Raw genomic sequence first — 23968 nt, 5'->3', positions numbered from 1 at the left:
TGATGAATTCAGTGCGACATATATATAGGCCTAGATATCGAAATTGTAGGCCTAAGCACTGAAATTATAGGCCTAGGTATCGAAATTACTATTGCCAGTGACAAAGCTGCCCCTGCAAGGAGGAACTAAAGTGTATACAAAGAATTACTCATTGGTATGAACAGTTGTACGGAGGTCAATGAACAAAGAAAATGAGACAGCGTTTCAGTGTCCAAGAGTCTAAAGGATCACAATGGCCTCTCTGGAACCTTTCAGTTATGTTAGCCTGTATACAGGCTCAAATATACAACCCATAAAGAATATTTTTATACGTGAAAATATACACATCCAAAACACATAATGTCCATAAACATAGTTTACTTATAAAACATGCATGTCCAGACACAGGTTATATATATATATAATTACCTGTGTATAACGCTACTTAAACCCTAAGGAAATCCCAGATTATAATTGCTAATGCCAGCAGAATTAGGTCTATCATATCTAAGAATCAGAATAAAAATTAATCTAATGGTTTTAATAATTTCATATTACATTTCATCAAAACTTCTGTTTAGAATAGAAGTGAAAGAGAGAGAGAGAGAGAGAGAGAGAGAGAGAGAGAGAGAGAGAGAGAGAGAGAGAGAGAGAGAGAGAGAGAGGCATCAAACATTCTCCCGCAATAAAAATGATCTTCAGTCGTCCCATAAGCCCCTACAAAATTGTATTTGTGAAATACAATAATGTAGTACAATCCCATTGCACAAAATACAACGGAAGCTTTATAAACTGTATGAAAACGCATCAACAACCAACCGCTTTCATAAAACCATTTCTTAATGCCCTTTTCTTCTCTTTTATGCATTCAGTGGAACTTATGCCGACTATTTGGTAAGTAGACCTACTTGTTTGTGCTTACAAATAGCGAAACACAGAACACGGAGATTTAAACATTTTTGCAAATTCTGTCTTTCTGACGCATATATCTGGGTAAATATTACTTTGAAAATTCAAGAGCTCGGTGTTGAATTTTGCTATTATTATTATTATTATTATTATTATTATTATTGCTCAGGGATGGACCCTATTCGTATGGAATAAGCCCTCAGGAGCTATCTGCTTGAAATTCAAGTTTCCAAAGAACATGGTGCTCATTTGAAAGAAGACAGAAGATAAATAAGAAATACAGAATGAAGAGATCAGTTATTATAAAAGAAGGATAATTTAGCAAATAAATAAATAAATAAATATAATTGTAAATCAAAATTACATGGAGGCTGTTTTATTGTAAGTATTGTAAGTCAACGATTCTTCAGGTAATTATGATAAAGGAAAATGTAAACTCGTTTCTTTCTGGCAGATTTGGTGTTCAGCAATATATCATAACTAAATGGGTAATGGAGATAACAGCAGCCATCATTCATTAAAATGCTAATTTTCTTGGTATAATTAAATTTTCCCTTTAATAATGTTATTTGCTGTTCACAAAGTCGAACTATTAGTGGAGTAATAAAAACTTTGCGGAATAGATAAATTAAATACATAAGAGTACATACATGCATAGCTCAAGTTAGTGACAAAAATGTACATGCATACATACATACAAATATCATGGGGTACAGCATGAGGACACCAACTTCATCCCAAAAGAGGCTTGCTAAATACCAGAATGGTAACATCTTCCAGTGTTACCTCATCTAAGGGATAAGAAACGTATGTTATAGATACAGTATATTTATATATATATATATATATATATATATATATATATATATATATATATATATATATATATATATATATATATACATACACACACATATATATATATATATATATATATATATATATATATATATATATATATATATATATATATATATATATATATATATATATAAAGATTGCACACATAATACGCATGGTGTTTTTTGAATAAAAGCTGATTAATCATGACTGAGAATTCACTTTGCAATATGCAAAACAAAACCGATTTAACTTACTGGGAAAACAGAGACAAAAATATAAAAAACATGGTTATATTTCCAGTTTTATTGCTGATAAATATTTCAAAACCTCTGTTAGGAATAAATACCCATAAAATTCAAGGAAACTACTTAACAGCTAAAGATACGACGCAAGCTTAGATACCTCATCTTGGAAAAGTTTAAATTGACAACAAAATTGGCTGAGGGCAATGTTTACAACTGTGTATGTGAGCATGTTCACAATATACCTCGAATACGCAAATGAATGAACGTTGGTGAAGACACATGATATATCTTCATATCTCGCCTTACTCAACTGAAACTATAGTTACCGACACCATAGATCTCAATAACTTCACGCCTGTATGAATATACGCATAAATGCATGTGTACTACATTATATTCATATCTTGCTCTACCTAGTGATCTGATGTGTACGGATATTCATTTATGGTGACATATATGATTACATTTACACATATATGCGTATTAAAAATACATTGAATCCTATTTCAGTTTCGAATTATACTAGGATAACGTATCATTTTCCACCAAAGCCTGGCATCATAAATATGTATTGGACCACGTTAAAGTTTTTCGGTTCCTACGAGAGAGAGAGAGAGAGAGAGAGAGAGAGAGAGAGAGAGAGAGAGAGAGAGAGAGAGAGAGAGAGAGAGAGAGAGAGGTATGGCAGGTAGGTAAATAAGGCCCCTATATTTCTTAGCACCGTCACCCTATGTCAGCCTTTGCCGAAGCAATCCACATCATATGGGAGCTTTAAAAAATTCGTAAGCCATGTGATCAGGACCTAGGCCTTTAGTCTTGATAAATTGCAATGGCGCTCTGTTGGGAGGCTTTATTTCGATATATATATATATATATATATATATATATATATATATATATATATATATATATATATATATATATATAATATACATATATTATAATATACATGTATATTATATATATTTATTTATAGGAATATATAATATATATGTATATATTCTGTAAAAACATATACACTGGGACAAACCCAGTTCCTTAGAAAGGCTTCACCAAGCCCCTAATGTTACCCTTCCAAGATGTACAACTGTTTATATGCAACTTAAAAGCTTGCTGGGTAAGGGATGGTCATTTTCTTAGTTATCAAACCTTACTGTGAAAGTAAAGGGTGTATGAGACAAATGGATAAGAAGGAAATTGATCATGGAAGTATTACCAGAGATCTAAAGTTCCATTAGAAGAATATCTCTCTCTCTCTCTCTCTCTCTCTCTCTCTCTCTCTCTCTCTCTCTCTCTATATATATATATATATATATATATATATATATATATATATATATATATGTATATGTATGTATGTATGTATGTATATATATATATATATAATTATATATATGATATATATGTATATTATATATATAATATATATATTTACAGAGAGAGAGAGAGAGATTCCTCTAATGGAACTTTAGATCTCTGGTAATACTTCCATGATCAATTTCCTTCTTATCCATTTGTCTCATACACCCTTTACTTTCACAGTAAGGTTTGATAACTAGGAAAATGACCATCCCTTACCCAGCAAGCTTTTAAGTTGCATATAAACAGTTGTACATCTTGGAAGGGTAACATTAGGGGTTTGGTGAAGCCTTTCTAAGAAACTGGGTTTGTTCCAATGCGTAGGTTTTTACAGAACTTATCTGTCCTTGCACAGAGTGCTGTTGTCCTTTTGTCTGAGGCGGCTATTTACACAATTATTTTTTTAATTATAACCAAACTGTCCCGTCCAGTTAAATGATTCGGCTCTCAGTAAATGGGATTCTATTTCTCTGTAAACAAAAACATTTCAAGCTGATTCTAAGGTTGTTACCCTCTTCCTTGGGACTCTGCTCTCTCGTTCTCGTTAAACACATAAAGTTTCACAATTCCACTGACATTACACGAAGGTATCACTTAAAGGTATATTAGTTCGATGACAAATTTCACCTACAATTCGCTTTCAGAATGCGGAACTCTTCACCTCCTTCAGTAATTCCCGAATAATTTAACCTGTCTCTGCATAATAGACAGGCCTGTCATCACTTAAAAGTATGAGGTCCAACGCCTTTGTGGTAGCATATGTGTATATATATATATATATATATATATATATATATATATATATATATATATATATATATATATATATATATATATATATATATATATATATATATATATATATAAATATATATATATATATATATATATATATATATATATATATATATATATATATATATATATATATATATATATATATATATAATTATGTGTGTGTACGTGTGTGTATGCTTATTGATGTCGAAATGCATAAGTTATTTGATCTATTTTGCATTCTAGAAGCAATGCTTAAATGCTGGGAAGAGGATTTTGTTAATGTTACTTTGAAAAGGCCCTCCTTATCTTTAATACGTCTTTTTCATTCCACAATGAAGTCATACGTATTCTTAGCATACGCTTACCCATGAATTATATTGTAGGTATTTTACCAAAGTGATTTTTTAAATATGTGCAAGATATCAGGTTAATTTGATAAAAATGTGGTCTGTAAAATGTAGTTAATGTTACATAGCTTAATTAATAATGTATAACGGGCCATATAAGAATCTTTTTTAATTAGTCATAAACTCAAGAAGAAACTCTGAAATTAGTCAACATTGGAGGCGTTCTAATACCATTAATGGCGCAAAAGACTTGATCATTAAAATTCATTAATGAAAAATGACGAATAAAGGAAACAACTTCTGCAAATATAAAAAATTCTAAAGATGTTCTACTTAATTCTAAAGTGCTCTAGGACCATTAAACGCTTTGCAAAGACATTATAAGATTAGTGATTTGGAAAAATATAGACTGCAAAAATTCAACGGGAAATGTGAAACTCACCCTAAGATTTTTAGGAGGACGGAAATAAATTTTAACCTTGTTTGGGAGACGTCAAGGAACCCTCTTCAATAAGAATTATACCCGAGCGCCAGTGTCATCAAAGGTTACTATGGAGATGTTGCTTGTCAGAGGGATGCTCTCTGTCGAAAATTGGCTTTGAAAAGAACGTCAAAACGATTTCAGATTTTCGATCAAGGAAATAGAAAAGAATGAAGGTACCTAATGAGGCAGGTAAGTGAGGATAACTACGTTCATGATGATACTGAACAGGTACAGAGACACTGCAAACCCTGGTCTCCGATCCACTTTTACACCAAACCAGTCACTCTCCCTGCAACATGTTGTGACACATGCCTTACTTGCATCATAAAAATTCACAATGACTCAATCGACTCTGTAACATTTTCTGGGTCCATGAACGTCACTTAGAGCGTTTTCCCTTTACTTTAACACTTCTCACTTGTTTCATAAAAAATTTTTATCCATACACCCCCTTCCTTGATTAACCCACACTGTTCTTACCCTATCAGCCTTTCTTTCATCTACCATACTTTCTCAATGAAGATCCTTCCTTTTATATAAGAAAACAATTATTCCTTTCTTGTCTCCCTGGAATCTTTCCAGGATAAAGACTTACCTTAAAAACACTGGTCAACCTGTCATTCGCACTCACCTACGTACCACAGCTCCTCACTTGTAATCCCATCAATTCTTGATGTCAGCTTTTTTCAACCACCTTAATTGCCTTACCTACGCCACTTCCAGAAGAACTCTCAACAACAAAGTCTTCCTTTCAACTCTTGTGTCATTCAGCCCTGCTTCCCTTCCATTCTCCAAATAAAACAAAACTTCAGAATGCTCAGTTCGTCGCCCCAGAATCGTATTCACTTCAGGCGGCTTCTCTCTATCTGAATCTTTTTTTTTTTCCAGATCTATTTGTTCGCTCTAAAGTCCTTGCTCACTCGCCTTCTCCCACTCCACTATTATTTATTGCCTTTTCTTTCTCAGTCGCTTTCTTCTTGACTATTCTGTCCATGCTCTCGTATGCCTGCATGTCCTCGTCACGCAACAGCATCCCAAATCATCTCTATTTTCCTTTCTTTGCGTCTTTTATTGCCTTATTACCTTTATACACACTCACACCTATATAAACTGTACAGTATATATATATATATATATATATATATATATATATATATATATATATATATATATATATATATACTGTATATATATATATGTATGTATAATATATATATATATATATATATATATATATATATATATATATATATATATATATATATATATATATATATATATTTCAATTGCAATCAGGACAAGATCTTCACGTACCGAAGCCATAAGTCGTCTTTGGTAAAACCAGTGTGGCACATAAATGATCCTAAAAATCAATGTACGATTGATAAAACAATGCAATTGCTCTCTTAATTATGTATCATGGTTTAAGCAAGATTTCATACACCTTTTAGATATAGCCATTGTAACAATTTCAATCATGCAAATAAACTAACAATGATAATTGAATGTATAAATAAGTAATGAGAGAGAGAGAGAGAGAGAGAGAGAGAGAGAGAGAGAGAGAGAGAGAGAGAGAGAGATCTTCAGTTAGTTGTCACTCCAATTCTCTCTTCAATGAATGTACTATGAAATGTGTAAGGAAATATGTGCATACAAAAAAAAATATTTAAAAACGTATTCAATTAAGCCCAACAGCATTTATCACCCGAGAAATACAAAGCTAGAGAGAGAGAGAGAGAGAGAGAGAGAGAGAGAGAGAGAGAGAGAGAGAGAGAGAGAGAGAGAGAGAGAGATGCGAAATGATAGAGCACGCTGCCTCCTGGTAATATTGAGAAATAAAAGGACTGATTTTCATGTATCCCTAAACGTGATTCTATTGTCTCACCAACAGGGTATACAATGCAGACTTCTAGCGAGACCGATAAAAATGTATGAATAGCAGAGACACTTCAACAAAAATTGAAAGTTGTTTTCCGATTTTTTTTTGCTTTTTCTGGTATTTATTCTTTGTTGTGTCAATTTCCACATAGTGCAGGTTTTCGGGGATATGGACACAGGTGTCATTTCATCTCAAGATTACACATTTTCATTTCGTTCTAGATAAAAAGGTTTATCCTTTGCTAGATTTCATCCTCACTATATATTAAAGTCCTCCTGGGCCTCTGTAGGCTCATAGGGCAGGCGCTGATCACCTGTTTCTTAGGCCGACAGCCAGTGTGGTTATGTGTGTGTGTGTGTGTGTATATATATATATATATATATATATATATATATATATATATATATATATATATATATATATATATATATATATATATATATAAATATATATATATATATATAATATCATATATGCTGCTTCAGGAATATCCCCGATGGGGAATTACGTATTCCCTTCGGTGATAATTCCCCATCCGGGATATTCCCTGAAGTAGCGTGAATTGGATATTAAGCGACATTTGTAGCTTCATGAATGTATATAAATCACGGTGTGATAAAAATCTCATATACATACATTTGTATGTATATAAGTATATATATATATATATATATATATATATATATATATAACATATATATATATATATATATATATATATATATATATATATATGCATATATATATATATATATATGTATATATATATATATATATATATATATATATATATATATATATATATGTATATATATATATATATATATATATATATATATATATATATATATATATATATATATATATATATATATATGTCTGTGTGTTGAGAAGGATTGGATCAGTGAAAATTATAAGGTCAGGCTAAGTCAAGTAGCCTAAGTGCACTCTACGCAGAAAAAGTACAGCAAAATGAAAAGTTAAAGAAGGCAAATATTTCTAAGGTAAACTGAAGACATCATGAAAATGATACAGTCATCAACCTCAGCCTCTCTCTCTCTCTCTCTCTCTCTCTCTCTCTCTCTCTCTCTCTCTCTCTCTCTATATATATATATATATATATATATATATATATATATATATATATATATATATATATATATATATATAGTACATATATATATAAATTATGTATATATATATTATATATATATATATATATATATATATATATATATATATATATATATATATATATATATATATATATAAATCTAATCATTTCTTATAGTTTTTCAGAGGGAAAGTAGTGTTTTGATTTGCGTCACATACCATAGCTCTCAAAACTGAACCAACCTCGAGGTAGCGAGGTACAGTTTTACGATGACCGACAACTTATATCGTATTTCGAAGCATTCCGAAAATGTCTGCATGTTCTTGAAAAAAAAAAAAATCGTATACCGGCATTCTTGTACCATAAAGGAAGAAGCTTAAAATATGTATATTCTGTACTATGTTGTTATGAAAAACTGATTGAACCTGTTCAGTCAGTTAAAGATTGTGATAAGAAAGGTAACAAAGCTGTTAGTTGAAAATAAAAAAAAATATGACTACAAAACAAACCTTGCTGAAATATGCATCCCGCGTTGGATAACGTTTTTATTCTAAATTCAACTCTGCCAATTATGTAGGTGGTTTAAGAAAATCACATAAAAGTAACAAGCCATAAGACCAGTGATTCCCTTCGTTAGTCTTGTAACGCAAACATTTTCTCACTAACAAGAAAAAATCTATACCACTAACAAACGTAGGATCTTGTTTCCAAGTCGAAAAGAAACTCGTCAGAGAATGTAAGGACTTCTGCTGTAAACAAGCTTTTATCTTCGTCCACGGGAATACTTTCCCTTATATTTTAGCAAACTTATATATATGGGATTAACGAGAGTCTAGCTCTTACTAACAAGGACACCAGTAATTTGTCGGTGGTGTCATTATTCTCTGACGGCCGGAAATGAAGCACAAGACGTTTGTAATGAAAAATATGTCAGTTTATACATACAGTGAAATTTTTTACCTGAAGCAAAAATAATCCCGTGCTGTCGTTTTGAGATATCATATTTATCATGAAAAATGGTTTCAAATAATCAAATAATCATATATATATATATATATATATATATATATATATATATATATATATATATATATACACTGTACTACAGTATATATATATATATATATATATATATATATATATATATATATATACATATACACATAATATAAGTATACACATACACGCGCACACACACACATATATAGTGTATACGCATTTCACAAAAAAACCGTTCATGTGCAAACAGTTTGGAATAGTATGAAAGGCCCGTTATAACACAGTCGTTTACCTAATTTACCAATTAAAGAAAGTATATAACCAAAATCAACAAACAGACAAAACCCAGCTGTATAACAACTAAAAGAAATAAGTCGGAGTTTAACTTCAAACTCTACGGACGGCAAAAGACATAATTGTTTCAAAGGGAACTTCAGAAGTTTCCTGCTCTGGGTGCTAGCGGATATGAAGAAGGCAATTAGTCTACTTAATCTCTCTCTCACACACATGCACAGAGAGAGAGAGAGAGAGAGAGGGAATTTTTTCATTTGCAGACCACAATTTTTTCATTCTCGTGATGGCTTAAAAATAGACAAAGGGATCTCCAGATGAGATGAGGTGATTATGCAAAACCTAAAGAAGAGCTTTCCTCCGGGTAAAATTGTTGCTTCCTTCCTTTCTGTTCAATTTACACAAAAAAACTCACGTTGTCTCTGTTTATGCAAACACAAACACAAAGCATAGGTAAGTACGCATTTACATACATCTTTCTATCTATGGCCACGAGGAAAGTGAATTACCCGAGTACGAGAAATTTTCCCTTTTCTCTAAGGCACTTTGTGTGTACATATACATATACATACACACACACACACACACACACACATATATATATATATATATATATATATATATATATATATATATATATATATATATATATATATATATATATATATATATATATATATATATATATATATATATATATATATATATATATATATCCATTAATTCTTTCTGTCCTCATAGCTGAAGTTATGCTGGAACAAGCAAAAACTGTTTCTATGGTGCTTCACTGCCATACTGCAGCCTCTCGCTTATAATCCATTCAACTCTTGGGCCTTTCTGTTCTCCTGCCTTTAAACTGCCTTCCTTACATCATCAACCACTACTTCAACCAGCATCGTAAAACTGACAATAACCCAGATCTGCTTTCCTCAGACCTGCATTCCTTCTATCATCAACACTGAATAACTGATCATAATATTCACTCCATTTCTGCACAGTCTTCCGGTAGCATATCTCTATTTGAATCTTCTCATCCAAGATCCATTTATCCATAGCTGTATCTCTATATTTGCTTCCCATAGAACAGCGTCTGCTTTCTTTTAAAATATTTGTCCTGATTTACCACCAGGTTTTAAAATCGCATTTTTTTCACTGTATTTTGCCTAGCTACATAATGCACCCTCTTGCATACCACAACTTAAAATTCTTTATCCTTATGCTACGCTTCAAAGCATTTACCTTTTGCTTCACTATCCCTCTAATATCTCCATCCTACTACTTACTTTTTATACGGCTTCCAACTTTCCTGTATCAACAAAACTCATTTCTGATTCTGCAGTCCCATCCTAGAATTTTGCATATTCCTTATATACTCTTTCCATTTTGGCTCTTTTAACCCTAACTCACTTTTTTTTTTATCCGAGTCCTATGTTCTGATTTAACTCATTTACCTACCACTCATTTGTTTTTATTACATTGAAAGCAACATCTCCAGCCACTCATATCCGCTAAAACTCATACATTTTCACTTTCAAGCAGATAATGATCAGATATACCTCCAGCCATTCCTTTCTTCATCATTATATCCATCAGCTTAATCTCCAGTCAACCCCATATAGGCTAAGTACACAGCCTAGCACTTTTCCTCACTTTCGCAATCTCAAGCCATCCTATTAATATTCTTATTTAGAAAACACATATTTCTGACAATCAAGCGTTTTCTTGATACGCTTCCATAAGGACTTTTCAGTCTTATTCACTCCAGTAAATTCTTGCCAACCTCTCTCAAAACTTTCCTAATCTCCCACATTCTCGTCCACTCCTAAACCTATTACTTCTTCCACACTAAATTTTACCCAAACAATCCTTACACGAAAGGATCTATACATTTTCACTCACTGCTGCATCACTCTCCCATCCCAGAAACACCAAATATTATCCTTCTCAACCCTGCCCTTTCACTTTCGTCTTATTGAGTGTTATTATACCCAGCTGTCATGAATGTCGTTTCTTCCCCAAACAACCATGCACATCCGAGAACACGAAAACTTATGATCTTTTCCTCTGAAATCTTGCCTCAGGTCACTGCATTTGTGTTTATATATACATTTGTGTTATATATATATATATATATATATATATATATATATATATATATATATATATATATATATATATATATATATATATATATATATATATATATATATATATATGTATGTGTGTAATATATATATGGGAAAATCGTACAGCAAAAGGGGCTTAATTAAAAGCCCCAGAGAACATAGCCCAGCGATGGATAGAGAAGCTTGTTAAATCAATCATTTCTCCTAGACAGCACACATGCTGTGTCAATTTCCAGCTGATAATTTCCACGAAATCAGTCAGTTCTTGGCGTGGAGCTCCTCACACAAGAAAATATGATTAACCATGGAATACAATGAAGTCACAAATGGGCGCAAACCAGTCTCCATTCAATTTCAGTTTCGTAGTTCTTGTGCTACCTCTGAAGTCTCAGTGAATTTTCCTATAAGATTCCTATAGATTTTTAGATTCTTACCTTAGACATCTGTCTCATTTTCAAACAAAACTGTACCTCTCCAGTGGGACTTGAACAGAAACAATCAGATGCAAGAAGTCAAGCAAATGGTAAACTCGGGTGAAAGATATTCGAAATATTAATGACTAAAGGTCATGGATTAATAAATAAAGGGTATATTCTGCAACAGTCAATAAAACACGTGACAACAGTTTCCTTTTAAAGGTTTGTTCTAATTTCGTTTTGTTTTCGAGCCTCTAATTACCTGTTTTATTTGCAATCTTAATCAAAGCTTGGGATATGGGTTTCAAATGTCAGACATATTTACGTAAGAGAGAGCTTTGTATTAAATTATAGTCAAGGCTAGCAACAGGTCGGCACGGAGGTGGCCTCTCTCTCTCTCTCTCTCTCTCTCTCTCTCTCTCTCTCTCTCTCTCTCTCTCTCTCTCTATATATATATATATATATATATATATATATATATATATATAATATATCTTATATATAAAAGTGAATGTTTGTGTCTGTTAGTGTGTGTGTGCGCCCGCGCGCCTGCGCTAGGCTGATGTTATTTTCAAATACTTCATGCACCATATCGAAAAGGCCTCTCTCTCTCTCTCTCTCTCTCTCTCTCTCTCTCTCTCTCTCTCTCTCTCTCTTCTCGGATGATAGGACCTCTCGCGACTTATATCATTCGCGAGCCATTGGCCAAACATGGCATCATCGGCTCACAATGGTCTTCTGGTGGTGATCCTCCAAAGTTGAAATGGAAGTTGAGCAAAAGTGTCCTTCTGCGACGATGTATATCGGCGCTCGTTATAGAGAGCCACTGGAGGGTAAGCAAATTGAACCCACGTAACTGGAGTTTTCGTTTTTTCTTCTTCTTCCTTCCTTAGCAAACGCAAATTCGTGCGTGTGTATGAGAGAGGGGTACGAACGAGGAAAATGTTATATTCGTTATGTTATTCACCTATCGGTGTATTTATTTTGTTTATAATGTTGTGGTCTCACCAAAGACCGCAAAGTGTCGGTTCCTCTTTTCTGTTTTTATTCTGTTTTTCCTCCTCCTTCACCTATTTACTTCTTCTTGTATGCATGAAGGGTTTGTGGGATTTCCTGCTAGGAAGATGCAGCCTAGTGTATGTTTTCTGTGTGTGTGTGTGTGTGTGTGTGTGAACATATGGGTGTTTGGGGGTCGTGGCCTTCCAAAGATATACTTGGCAATAATTTCTTCGTCATTAATATGATTTTTGTAACTTATTATTTATGCATATTTATCGTTAACGCATGCGCAAAAATGTTTCGAGTTTGTTGGATTAAGCTTAAATATCGCCTAAAAAGTGATGTTTTGTAAGTGTAGACATTATAATACATCCACAATGTTTGCTTATTTACTTTTGCATATTTGCTAATGTTTTCTCTCTCCATTTCTCTTTTTCCACACTAGGGCACTCTATTTTGTTGGAGCACACTTTGCATAATAATAATAATAATAATAATAATAATAATAATAATAATAATAATAATAATAATATTGTTTTCTTTACGAACAGCTGGGGTTCCTGATAAGTCAATTATTCTAAGTAGAGGTCGAGGGTAAAAAATTTTGGGGAATCCTAATTTCAACGCTGTCAGTGACTGCCAGAGTAAAGAAAACTGATTAATAATGAAGATTAATGAAGGGAATATTGACTGCAATTTCACGAAAGGCACACAGGAAATTTTTGGATATGTATAAGGAATGACTGTATGGGTACCATGAACGGTACTATAAACGCTGTTATGGGTTAATTTTAGTAGCAATATAAACTAAATTAGAAAAAAGCCTATGTTACATTAATTTCTTGGAATTTTACATAAAATGTATGAGTTCATTTGTTTTATTAGTAAATATAGTCTCGATTATATCAGTCCTGTCTTGGTAACACTTTTCAACAGATGGAAAAATTAAGGCTACCATCCCTACTAAATGAATGAAAGGAAAGCTTTACGACCGAGCCACTAATCATACTGACATGCCAAAGTACCAAGAATCCTCCCTTCGTAATCTATAAACTGAAAAAGGAAAAAAATAACGATTGTTAAGGGGTCCCACATGATCAATATTCAGGGGAGGCGACATGAACTTTAACAGGGCACTCGAAAGGAAATGGTGTAAAACTGACGCTATTGTAAACTTGAGCAAAAAAATTCTGTTCCCCTTCTACATTACGTGCTAGTACAGTTGCAGTAACATCAATCACAAGGAAAGTTTCCTGGAACACTGTTAGGTTGTGTGCATGTATGTATGTATGTATTTATACATGTATGCATGTATGTATGTATGTATAAATATATAGATAAAACAATAATCATTTGCATCTACGATGCTGACTCTTCCATTTGAGATGATTAATTCCAAACCATATATATTTATTAACTCTAGGTGAATTATGCCAAAACCTTCCTTAACGTGTGGTCAGTACAGACCATATTCCCTTAATACGGGTCGCCTGACCCAGAATTTTTGAGTTTGGGATAACTTAATAGTTCCTACGTGCCTTAGTATTTTAAATATATATATATATATATATATATATATATATATATATATATATATATTTAATATTTATAAACTGAGTATAACTCTCATTAAGTACAATAATATGTTCTGGATGCAATATATCATTTTGGATTACCCACGATCTTAACCACAATAAAGGTTTTGTGTAAATGCTTCAGGGTTTATAAACATATTCATTTGTTTGGGTACCCTAATTCATAAGGACGTTGTCCTCTTCTCCTTTTACAGATGTTACTTCGGTTATTTCTCTCACGAGTCTTAATTATCCCAACCTCTACTATACAATATGGAAGTAACAAACTCGAGGTCAACCGCATAGATCAGTCTTAGATACCGTCAACTCCCAGACTGTGGACTTCCCTTCTTTCTTCGCTTTTTCGTGAACCCTTTAAACCTGTCATTTCACTTTTTGTAAAGAGACAGGTCTGCCACTGCCTTGGTGGTAAAGCTCATTTCCCTGAGGGGCAGGTAAGCATACCTGCTCTAGTATCTACAGCGAGAAACTACATATTTTACATCGAATAAGCACAAAGAAAAATTACGTGGAAAAACGATCATACTGTAATCATATCAGATTACCCTTTTTTTTGTCACTGAAGAAATAATAATAAAAAAAAAAACTCTGGGGAAGGTCGTAGCATCTCATATGCTAGTCTTTGTTTTCCCTCTTTTTTTTTCTCCACGTAAGGGAGCATCAATAGTCCTCTCCTACTTAAAGGCGATATGAAGGCAAGAGTATCTCGAAAAGCACAGCGCGGGTTTGTATGTGGGCTTTCCTCTGCTTCCCTAAATATTTATAATCTTGAAATTTTAATCTCTGACTCAGGGGGGGGGGGGCGCGAATGTACCGTATATGAAGAGAAGGGAACCTATAGATTTATACTTCATCCTTAGTATCTAAAGATAGAATGGAATATATAAAACTTAGGCCAAAGACCAAGCGCTCGGACCTATTAGGTCATTCAGCGCTGAAAGCAATATTGACAGTAAAAAGGGTTTAAAAATGTAACAGGAGGAAATCTCGCAGCTGCACTATGAAACAAAACGCTGGGACCTAAGAGGTCATTCAGCGCTGAAAGAGAGAAATTGAAAGTAAAAAGGTTGTAAAGGTGTAACAGGATGAAACCTAGCAATTGCGCTATGAAACAATTTTTAGGAGAGGTGGAAAGTAAGATGGAAGAAAGAGAATATGATTGGAGGTTCAGTAAAAGAAATGAAAGGGGCTGCAGCTATGGGCCGTAGTATCGAAAGATATTTGTTTTCTTATTATCTCATTTTGGTTTCCTTTTTAATGATTCTCCAGAGATGAAGTGCTCTCTCTCTCTCTCTCTCTCTCTCTCTCTCTCTCTCTCTCTCTCTCTCTCTCTCTCTCAGACAAGCAAGCATAAAACTGTTCAACACGTACATCTTTTTATAAGCCTTCAGAGACACCAAATGAAAACACGACTGTACGATAATCTTCAATCGTAAGGTTTCAGACCTGCACCCATGTTACCAAAACTCGTGTCATATGTAAAATATATATTGCTACATGCTAATGGTTATTTATGTATCCGGCTAAATACTTTAAATTCTATAATTTTTACTAGCATCTGAAGACTCGTGTTAGAGGTAAAAAAATAACAGGTGGTAAAAATTAACAGAGGGTAAAAAACAACAGTGTGGAAAAAATAACAAGGGGTAAAAGTTAAGAGAGGCTAAAAAATACCAGTGGGGAAAAATAACAGGGGGTAAAAATTAACAGGGGATAAAAAATAACAAGGGGTAAAAATAACAGGGGATAATAAAATTACGGGTAAAAAATATGATAAAAAATAACGAGGTAAAAAATAACAAGGATAAAAATTTACAGGGGTAAAAAGGGAGGGGGTAAAAATAACAGAGGATAAAAGTAATAGGGTGTAAAACTTAACATGGGGTAAAAGAAATAACAGGGGTAAAAATTAACAGGGGGTAAAAAATAACTGGGTGAAAATTAACAGGACGTAAAGAATAATGAGGTAAAAATTAGCAGAGGGTAAAAAATAATACGGCGGTAGAAATTAACGGGGGGTTAAAAATAACAGGGGGTAAAAATTAACAAGGGGTAAAAGATAACAGGGGTTAAAAATTAAGGAGGCGTAAAAAATAACACTGGGTAAAAATAAACAGGAGCGTAAAAAATAACGGATAAAAATACCGGGGGTAAAAATTAAGAGGGTAAAAAATAACGTGGTAAAAATAACAAAGGGTAAAAAACAATAGGGCAAAACTTAAGAGTTAAAAAATAACAAGGGTAAAAAATAACAGGGGGGTAAAAATAATGGTGGTAAAATTACTAGGGGGTAAAAAATAACACAGGGTAAAAATTTAGAGGGTAAAAAATAACGGGGGTAAAAATTAGCAGGGGTAAAAATAACAGGGGGCAAAAATTAACAGGGTTAAAAATAACAGGGGTAAAATTAACAGGGGGGTAAAAAATAATGTGTAAAAATTAACAGAGGGTAAAAATTAACAGGGGGTAAAAAATAACAAGGGATGAAAATTAACAGGGGGGTAAAAATTAACAGGGGTAAAAAATGACAGGGGTAAAAAATGACAGGGGTAAAAATTGACAGGGGGTAAGCAACAACAGGTGGTAAAAATAAACAGGGGGTAAAAAATAAGAGGGGGGTAAAAATAACAGTGGGTAAAAGTTGACAGGAGATGAAAATTAACAGGGGTAAAAATTAACAGGGGTAAAAAATAACAGGGTGTAAAAATTAACAGGGGGGTAAAAAATAACAGGGTGTAAAAACTGACAGGGGTAAAAATAACAGGGTTAAAAAGTAACATGACTAACAAATATGGGGTAAAAATTAGCAACGGGTAAAAAATAGCAGTGGGTAAAAATTAACATGGGGTAAAAAATAACAGGGGGTAAAAGTTAATGGGGTAAAAATAACTGGGAGTAAAAATTAACAGAGGTAAAAAATGACAGAGGTTAAAATTAACAGGAATAAAAAATAACAAGGGTAAAAATTAAAAGTAGGTAAAAATAACATGGGGTAAAAAATAACAGTAGGTAAAAATAACAGGGGTAAAAATAACAGGGGGTAAAAATTAACAAGGGGTAAAAATAACAGAGGGTAAAAAATAAAAGGGGTAAAAATTACAGGGGGTAAAAGTAAAAGGCGTTAAAAATAATAGTGGGTAAAAATAACACGGGTTAAAATTAACAGGAGGTAAAAAGTTATAGGGGGTAAAAATAATAGGGGTAAAATTTAACAGTGGGTCAAAATTAAGAGGGTAAAAAATAATAGTGTAAAATTAATAGGGGTAAAAATTAACAGGTGGTAAAAAAAGGGGTAAAAATAACAGGTATTAAAAATAATAGGGGTAAAATTAACAAGGGGTGAAAATTAACATGGGATAAAAATAATAGGGGGTAAAAATTAACAGGGGATAAAAATAATAAAGGGCAAAAATAAAATGGGGTAAAATATAACAGGGAGTAAAAATTAACAGGGGAAAAAATACCAGGGGTAAAAATTAAGAGGTATAAAATAATGGAGTAAAAAATAGGGTGTAAAAAATAACGGGGGCAAAAATTAACAGGGGTAAAAAATAACTGGGGTAAAAATTAACAGGGGGCAAAAATAACAGGGGTAAAAATTAACAGGAGGAAAGTAACAGGGGGCAAAAATTAAGTTAAAAAAAATAGCAGGGGGTGAAAAATAACAGTGGGTAAAAATTGAAAAGGGGTAAAAATAACATGGGGAAAAATTAACAAGGGGTAAAAAACAACAGGGGTAAAAAATAAGTGAGTAAAAAATAACAGGGGGTAAAAATAACATTGGGTAAAAATTACAGGGGTGAGAATAACGGGGGTTAAAAAGTAATATGGGGTAAAAAAAAATATGCGCTAAAAATTAACAGGGGGTAAAAAATAATGCAGTAAAAATAACAAGGGGTAAATTTAACAGGGGGTAAAAATTAACAGGAGGTAAAAATAACAGGGAAAAATAAAAGGGGAACATTAACAGGGGATAAAAATAACATGGGATAAAAAATAACAGGGGTAAAAATTAACAGGGGGTAAAAATAACATGGAGTTAAAATTAACAGGGGGTAAAACAATGACGGGGGTAAAAAAAAAGGGTAAAAATTTATAGGGGTAAAAAATAATAATGGGCAAAATTAAGTGGGTAAAAAAAACAGGGGGTGAAAAATAACGGAGTAAAAAATAACGTGGTAAAAATTTAAGTGGGTAAAAAATAATGGGGAGTAAAAACTAACAGGGGTAAAAAATAACAAGGGGTAAAAATAACAGGGGGTAAAAATGAAGGGGTTAAAAGTAATAAGGGGTAATAAAATAACGGGGTAAAAATAACAGGTAAAAATTAACAGTGGTAAAAATAAGGGTAAAAAATAATAGGGGGTAAAAAATAACATGGGGGAAAAATAAACGGGTGGTAAAAATTAACAATGAGGTAAAAACAACAGGGGGTAAAAAATAACAGGTGGTAAAAATAACAGGAGGTAAAAAATAACAGGTGGTAAAAATAACAGGCAGTAAAAATAATAGTGGGTAAAAAATAACAGGGGGGAAAAAATTACCAGGGGGTTAAAATAATAGGGATAAGATTAACAGGGGGTAAAAATCAACAGGGGTAAAAATAACACGGGGTAATAATGAAAAAGGGGTGAAAAATAACGAGGGGTGAAAATTAACAGGGGGTAAAAACTAACAGGGGATAAAAAATAATAGCAGGCAAAAATTAACAGTGAGTAAAAGAACGGGGTAAAAATTAACAGGGGGTAAAAAATAAACAGGGGGTAAAAAAATTAACAGGGGTAAAAATAAGAGGGTGTAAAATATAACAGGGGGTAAAAAATAATGGGGGAAAATAATAATATGGGGTAAAAATTAATAAGGGGTAAAAAATAATGGGCAAAAATTAACTGGGCACAAAAAATAATAGCGAGTAAAAAATGACGGGGTAAAAATCAACAGGGGGTAAAAAATAACAGGGGGGTAAATTAACAGGGGGTAAAAATTAACAGTGGGCAAAAAATAACTGAGGGTGAAAAATAACAGTGGGTAAAAATTAAGAGGGGGTAAAAATAACTAGGGGTAAAAATTAACAGTTGGTAAATATAACGGGGTAAAAATAACAAGGGGTAAAAATTAACAGGAGGTAAAAAAGGGGGTAAAAATAAAATGGGGTTAAAAATAAGAAGGGGTAAGAATTAACAGTGAGTAAAAAGTAACAGGGTAAAAATTAACATGGGGTAAAAAAATAAGGGGGTAAAAAATAACAGGTGGTAAAAATTAACAGGGTATAAAAACATTAGTGGGTAAATAAGTAGCGGTAAAAATTAATAGGAGGTAAACATTAACAGGGGTAAAAAATACTAGGGGGTAAAAATTAAGAGCAGGTAGAAATAAAAGGCGCAAAAAAATGGGGGTTAAAAATCACAAGGATTTTGTAAAAACAACAGGAAGTAAAAAATTACTGGGGGTAAAATTTAACAGGGGTAAAAAATAAGGGGTAAAAATTAACAGGGTAAAAAATAATAAGGTGGAAAAATTAACAGGGGTAAAAAATGACAAAGGGTAAAAAATAACACGGGGTAAAAATTAACAGTGGGTCAAATTAACAGGGGGTAAAAATAATGTTGGTAAAATTAATAAGGGGTAAAAATTAACAGGGGGTAAAAATTAAGTTGGTAAAAATAATATGGGGTAAAAAATAATAGGGAGTAAAAATAATAGCTGGGTACAAATTAACGGGTAAAATAACGGGTGTAAAACATAATATGTGTAAAAAGTAACATAGGTAAAAAATAACATGTGGTAAAAAATAAGTGTAAAAAATAACAGGGGGTAAAAAATAACAGGGGTAAAAATTAATAGGGGGAAATAAATAACGGGGTAAAAATAACAGAGTAAAAAGAACTGGGGGTAAAAAAATAACAGAGGGTAAAAATTAACAAGGGTAAAAGATAAGAGGGGATAAAAATTAACAGGGTGTAAAATTAACGGGGTAAAAAATAACAGGGTGTAAAAATTAAGAGGACAAAAATAACAGGGGGTAAAAAATAACAGGGGGAAAAATAACAGGGGTAAAAATTAACAGGGGATAAAAACAAATAAGAGGGGGTACAAAATAATAGGGGTAAAAATTAACAGGGTGTAAAAAATAATGGTGGTAAAAATTAATAGGAGTAAAAAATAACAGGTGGTAAAAAATAATGGGGTAAAATTAACACGGGGTAAAAAATAACCGGGGTAAAAACTAAAATTAACAGGGGTAAAAATAATAGGGGTAAAAAATAACAGGGAATAAAAAATAACAGGGGAAAAATTAACAATGAGGTAAAAATAACATGGGATGAAAAATAACAGGTGGTAAAATTAACAGCGGGTAAAAATAATAGGGGGTAAAAAATAACAGAGGGTAAAAATTTACAGGGGTAAAAATAACAGAGGGTAAAAATTACCAGGGGGTAAAAATTAACAGGGGTAAAAATAACACGGGGTAAAAATTAACAGGGGGTAAAAATTAACGTGATAAAAAATAATAGGGGGTAAAAATTAACAGGGGGTAAAAATTAACAGGGGATAAATATAACAGGGGTAAAAAAAAGGGCATAAAAATTAACAGGGGTAAAAATTAACTGGGGGTAAAAATTAAGAGGGGTAAAAATAACGGGAAAAAACAACAGGGGTAAAAATAACGGGGGTAAAAATTAAGAGGGTGTAAAATATGACAGGGGGTAAAAAATAATATGGGGTAAAAGTTAACTGGGGTAAAAATAATAGGGGGCCAAAAATAACAGGGGTTAAAAAATAACAGGAGGTAAATATAACAGGGGTAAAAATTAACAGGGGGTAAAAAATAACTGGGGGTAAAAATAACAGGGGTAAAAATAACAGGGGGATAAAAATTAACAGGGGGTAAAAATGGCAGGGGGTAAAGCTTGTCAGGGGTAAAAATAACGGGGGTGAAAAATAACAGGGGTAAAAAGTAACAGGGTGGGTAAAAATTAACAGGGGACTGAAACTTGTAACAAACCTCACCGGTCTGAGGAAAGCAGCAATGAGTCACAATAAAACCAAAAAGCTAACAGCGTAAGAAAGAATACCATATCGTTAAATTTTCATCCCGATTTGTTCATTCATAAAATATGAAAGAAAATTACTCATTTTCGGTGGCTATGACCATGGTAACTGTGACTTCAATTTGCAATTTCAAAACAATCGACGAATCTATAATCATGCTAGCTGGTATAACTTAGCATAATATATTTTGTGCAACCAGTCTGCCATAATGAAAGAGCAGAGCCAAATCTATTACACAGAGGATATATGAAATATAAGGTCAACACGAACCCAACTGTCCTCTTACTGCACAAATTCAGACAATCATATGCGCTGTCGACAAAACTCAATTTCATCTAACTTCGAACAACGGGAACCAACAACTTCCGGGTTTCACTATGACCCATTACGATCATGAACACCCAAAATCCAATTACGAGGCAGAAATTTGATTTTAATTCGAAATCTTACTTCTGTTTATTGGTTTTATCTTAACCTAAACCTATTAGACTCACACCAGATTGCTATAGATTGTTGCAAACTTCAGCATTAGAGGGTATTTTACAAGTCAAGTATTCGAGAAAAATCCTGCTTGGTATTCTGTAAAACTTCAATTTCTGCATCTCTATGGAATTAGGGACTTTTAATCTTTAGTTATTTGTAGGAAATAATGTACATGAAGCTTGTCTGAGAGAGAGAGAGAGAGAGAGAGAGAGAGAGAGAGAGAGAGAGAGAGAGAGAGAGAGAGAGAGAGAGAGAGAGCGTTCATCTTACCTGCCGATGTTTGCACTGATTTACCCGGACGCTATCCTGCGATTAATGGGTTGCAAAATTGACCTTTCGCTAATGTAAGCTTTGCATATGACCCTTCTAAACTGGGGCCTTCTTACCCTGACTTCCTGGGTGTGCATAGATTTCCTATGCAAGCAAGCAACAGGGAAGTTGCTATGACAGAAGACTGGTATATGTTGTGAAATGAGAACTACATAGGTTCCGTTCTGGCCATTTTTTTTTTATTTCTATCCTTAATGAAAATGAAGAAAAGCGATTACTTCTTGCAGAAGTAGTATAAACATTGTCCATATTTTTTTTATGAATTCCAATATTTTTGTAAAATGCATTACAGGAACACCTAGAAAGCATAGAAGACATTTTTAGAAATCCATCTTCCCTTTTCATTTTTGACCAGAATATGAAACATTTGACGACTACTTTTGAAATTTTGTGAACCAATCGGCTATTCGTTAATTGCAGGGGACTATGGCTTTATAGCAAAGGGAGCGACATCACAGTACTTACTAACAGTGCAAATCAAGTGAGTAAAAGGTACAGTACAGTATGAAATTAGTTTACGAGTTGCCGGCAGAAGAAACGGGTTGACGCGACTGACAAAATTTTACTGTTCGAATGGCAGACATCCCTTGAAAACTGATCTCTTCAAGCGCTTAACTGTACAAGACTTACTGCCCCTAAATGAGAAAAGTAATCAAAGTACTTGTCGGATACTTGAATAGACGTCTACGTAATTCGTATTATTTTTTATGTCATGATGACTTTTTCATATGGATCTTCTCAAGCTACCGTCTCATAATCTTAAGGAAATGTTCTTAACACTGTTTTCAGTAATGAAGAAACTTTTTTTTTTTTTACCGGACGTATCAGTACAATAATACCTTCAGCTCAATTGCCTTTCATTGTTTTATATGATTAAAGTGACATTGCTAACTTCATCCTAAATATTTACTCTCTCTCTCTCTCACACACACATCCATATAAATATATATATATATATATGTGTGTGTGTGTGTGTTCTTTATATATATATATATATATATATATATATATACACATATGTGTATATACACATAAAAACATTAGGGGGAGATAGATATATATATATATATATATATATATATATATATATATATATATATATATATATATATATATATATATCTAATTCCTTTTATCGTCCCCAGTGTTCTACGTACTCCTCAAGACATTCATTGTACTATCGCAATTTAATCTGTGACTCCTGTAGATCCTTTCTCCCTATCAAGATCCACTTTGACACGACTACAAAAGAGCTACAAGAACCTCCAACAAAGGGTTGTTGTTATTTTCCCATTTTTCTATTGCGTAAGTAAACCATTGTTATATTCCCTTACCCACCCGCCTCACTCTGTCACACGATTTGGCCTTTTTTTGTGACGTTCTAAATCGTTCGTATATGCTTTCACTTTCAGATTATTCTTTCCACAATTCGTTGTTAATTTTAGTACACGTCTCAACGGCGCTGTGTTTGGTATCTGAATGACTGAGGAAGACTGCGAATTACTAGATGCAGTCTACTCATAAACAGCTCTACACCGTATAGCACGCGCTTTAGTGTAGCCTTCTGCTGTTCCAGATTTTGTCAGTACAATCTGAATGTGCAGCTTTAATCTCTGGAGTACTTCATTGGATCCTTTCTCGACAAGAGTAAATGTAAGGCGACGTATCTGAATAGTGCGTCACTGCCTTTAATTCTTCACCAGTGCCTCTTTCTGCTGGGGCTATTTTAGACACAGC

The 23968-nt window shown here is 33.0% G+C and overlaps 1 protein-coding gene and 1 long non-coding RNA gene across 2 annotated transcripts in view; one reads left to right on the top strand and one right to left on the bottom strand.

The window, feature by feature from the left end:
* LOC136845938 (uncharacterized) overlaps nucleotides 1-23968 on the top strand; it is a 64753-nt gene that overhangs the window by 3268 nt on the left and 37517 nt on the right. The window contains exon 2 of the mRNA XM_067116469.1: nucleotides 852-873. Coding sequence (XP_066972570.1) covers nucleotides 852-873 — 22 coding nt within the window. The remainder of the gene's footprint in view (nucleotides 1-851; nucleotides 874-23968) is intronic.
* The window catches only part of LOC136845939 (uncharacterized), an 80427-nt gene that overhangs the window by 26906 nt on the left and 29553 nt on the right, over nucleotides 1-23968 (bottom strand). The gene's annotated exons all lie outside the window — the stretch shown is intronic.

Source organism: Macrobrachium rosenbergii, chromosome 14 (assembly GCF_040412425.1).
Source record: "Macrobrachium rosenbergii isolate ZJJX-2024 chromosome 14, ASM4041242v1, whole genome shotgun sequence".
Lineage (NCBI taxonomy): Eukaryota > Metazoa > Arthropoda > Malacostraca > Decapoda > Palaemonidae > Macrobrachium > Macrobrachium rosenbergii.
Note: the sequence above shows the minus strand (reverse complement) of the source record. Positions and strands in the feature narration are given on the sequence as shown.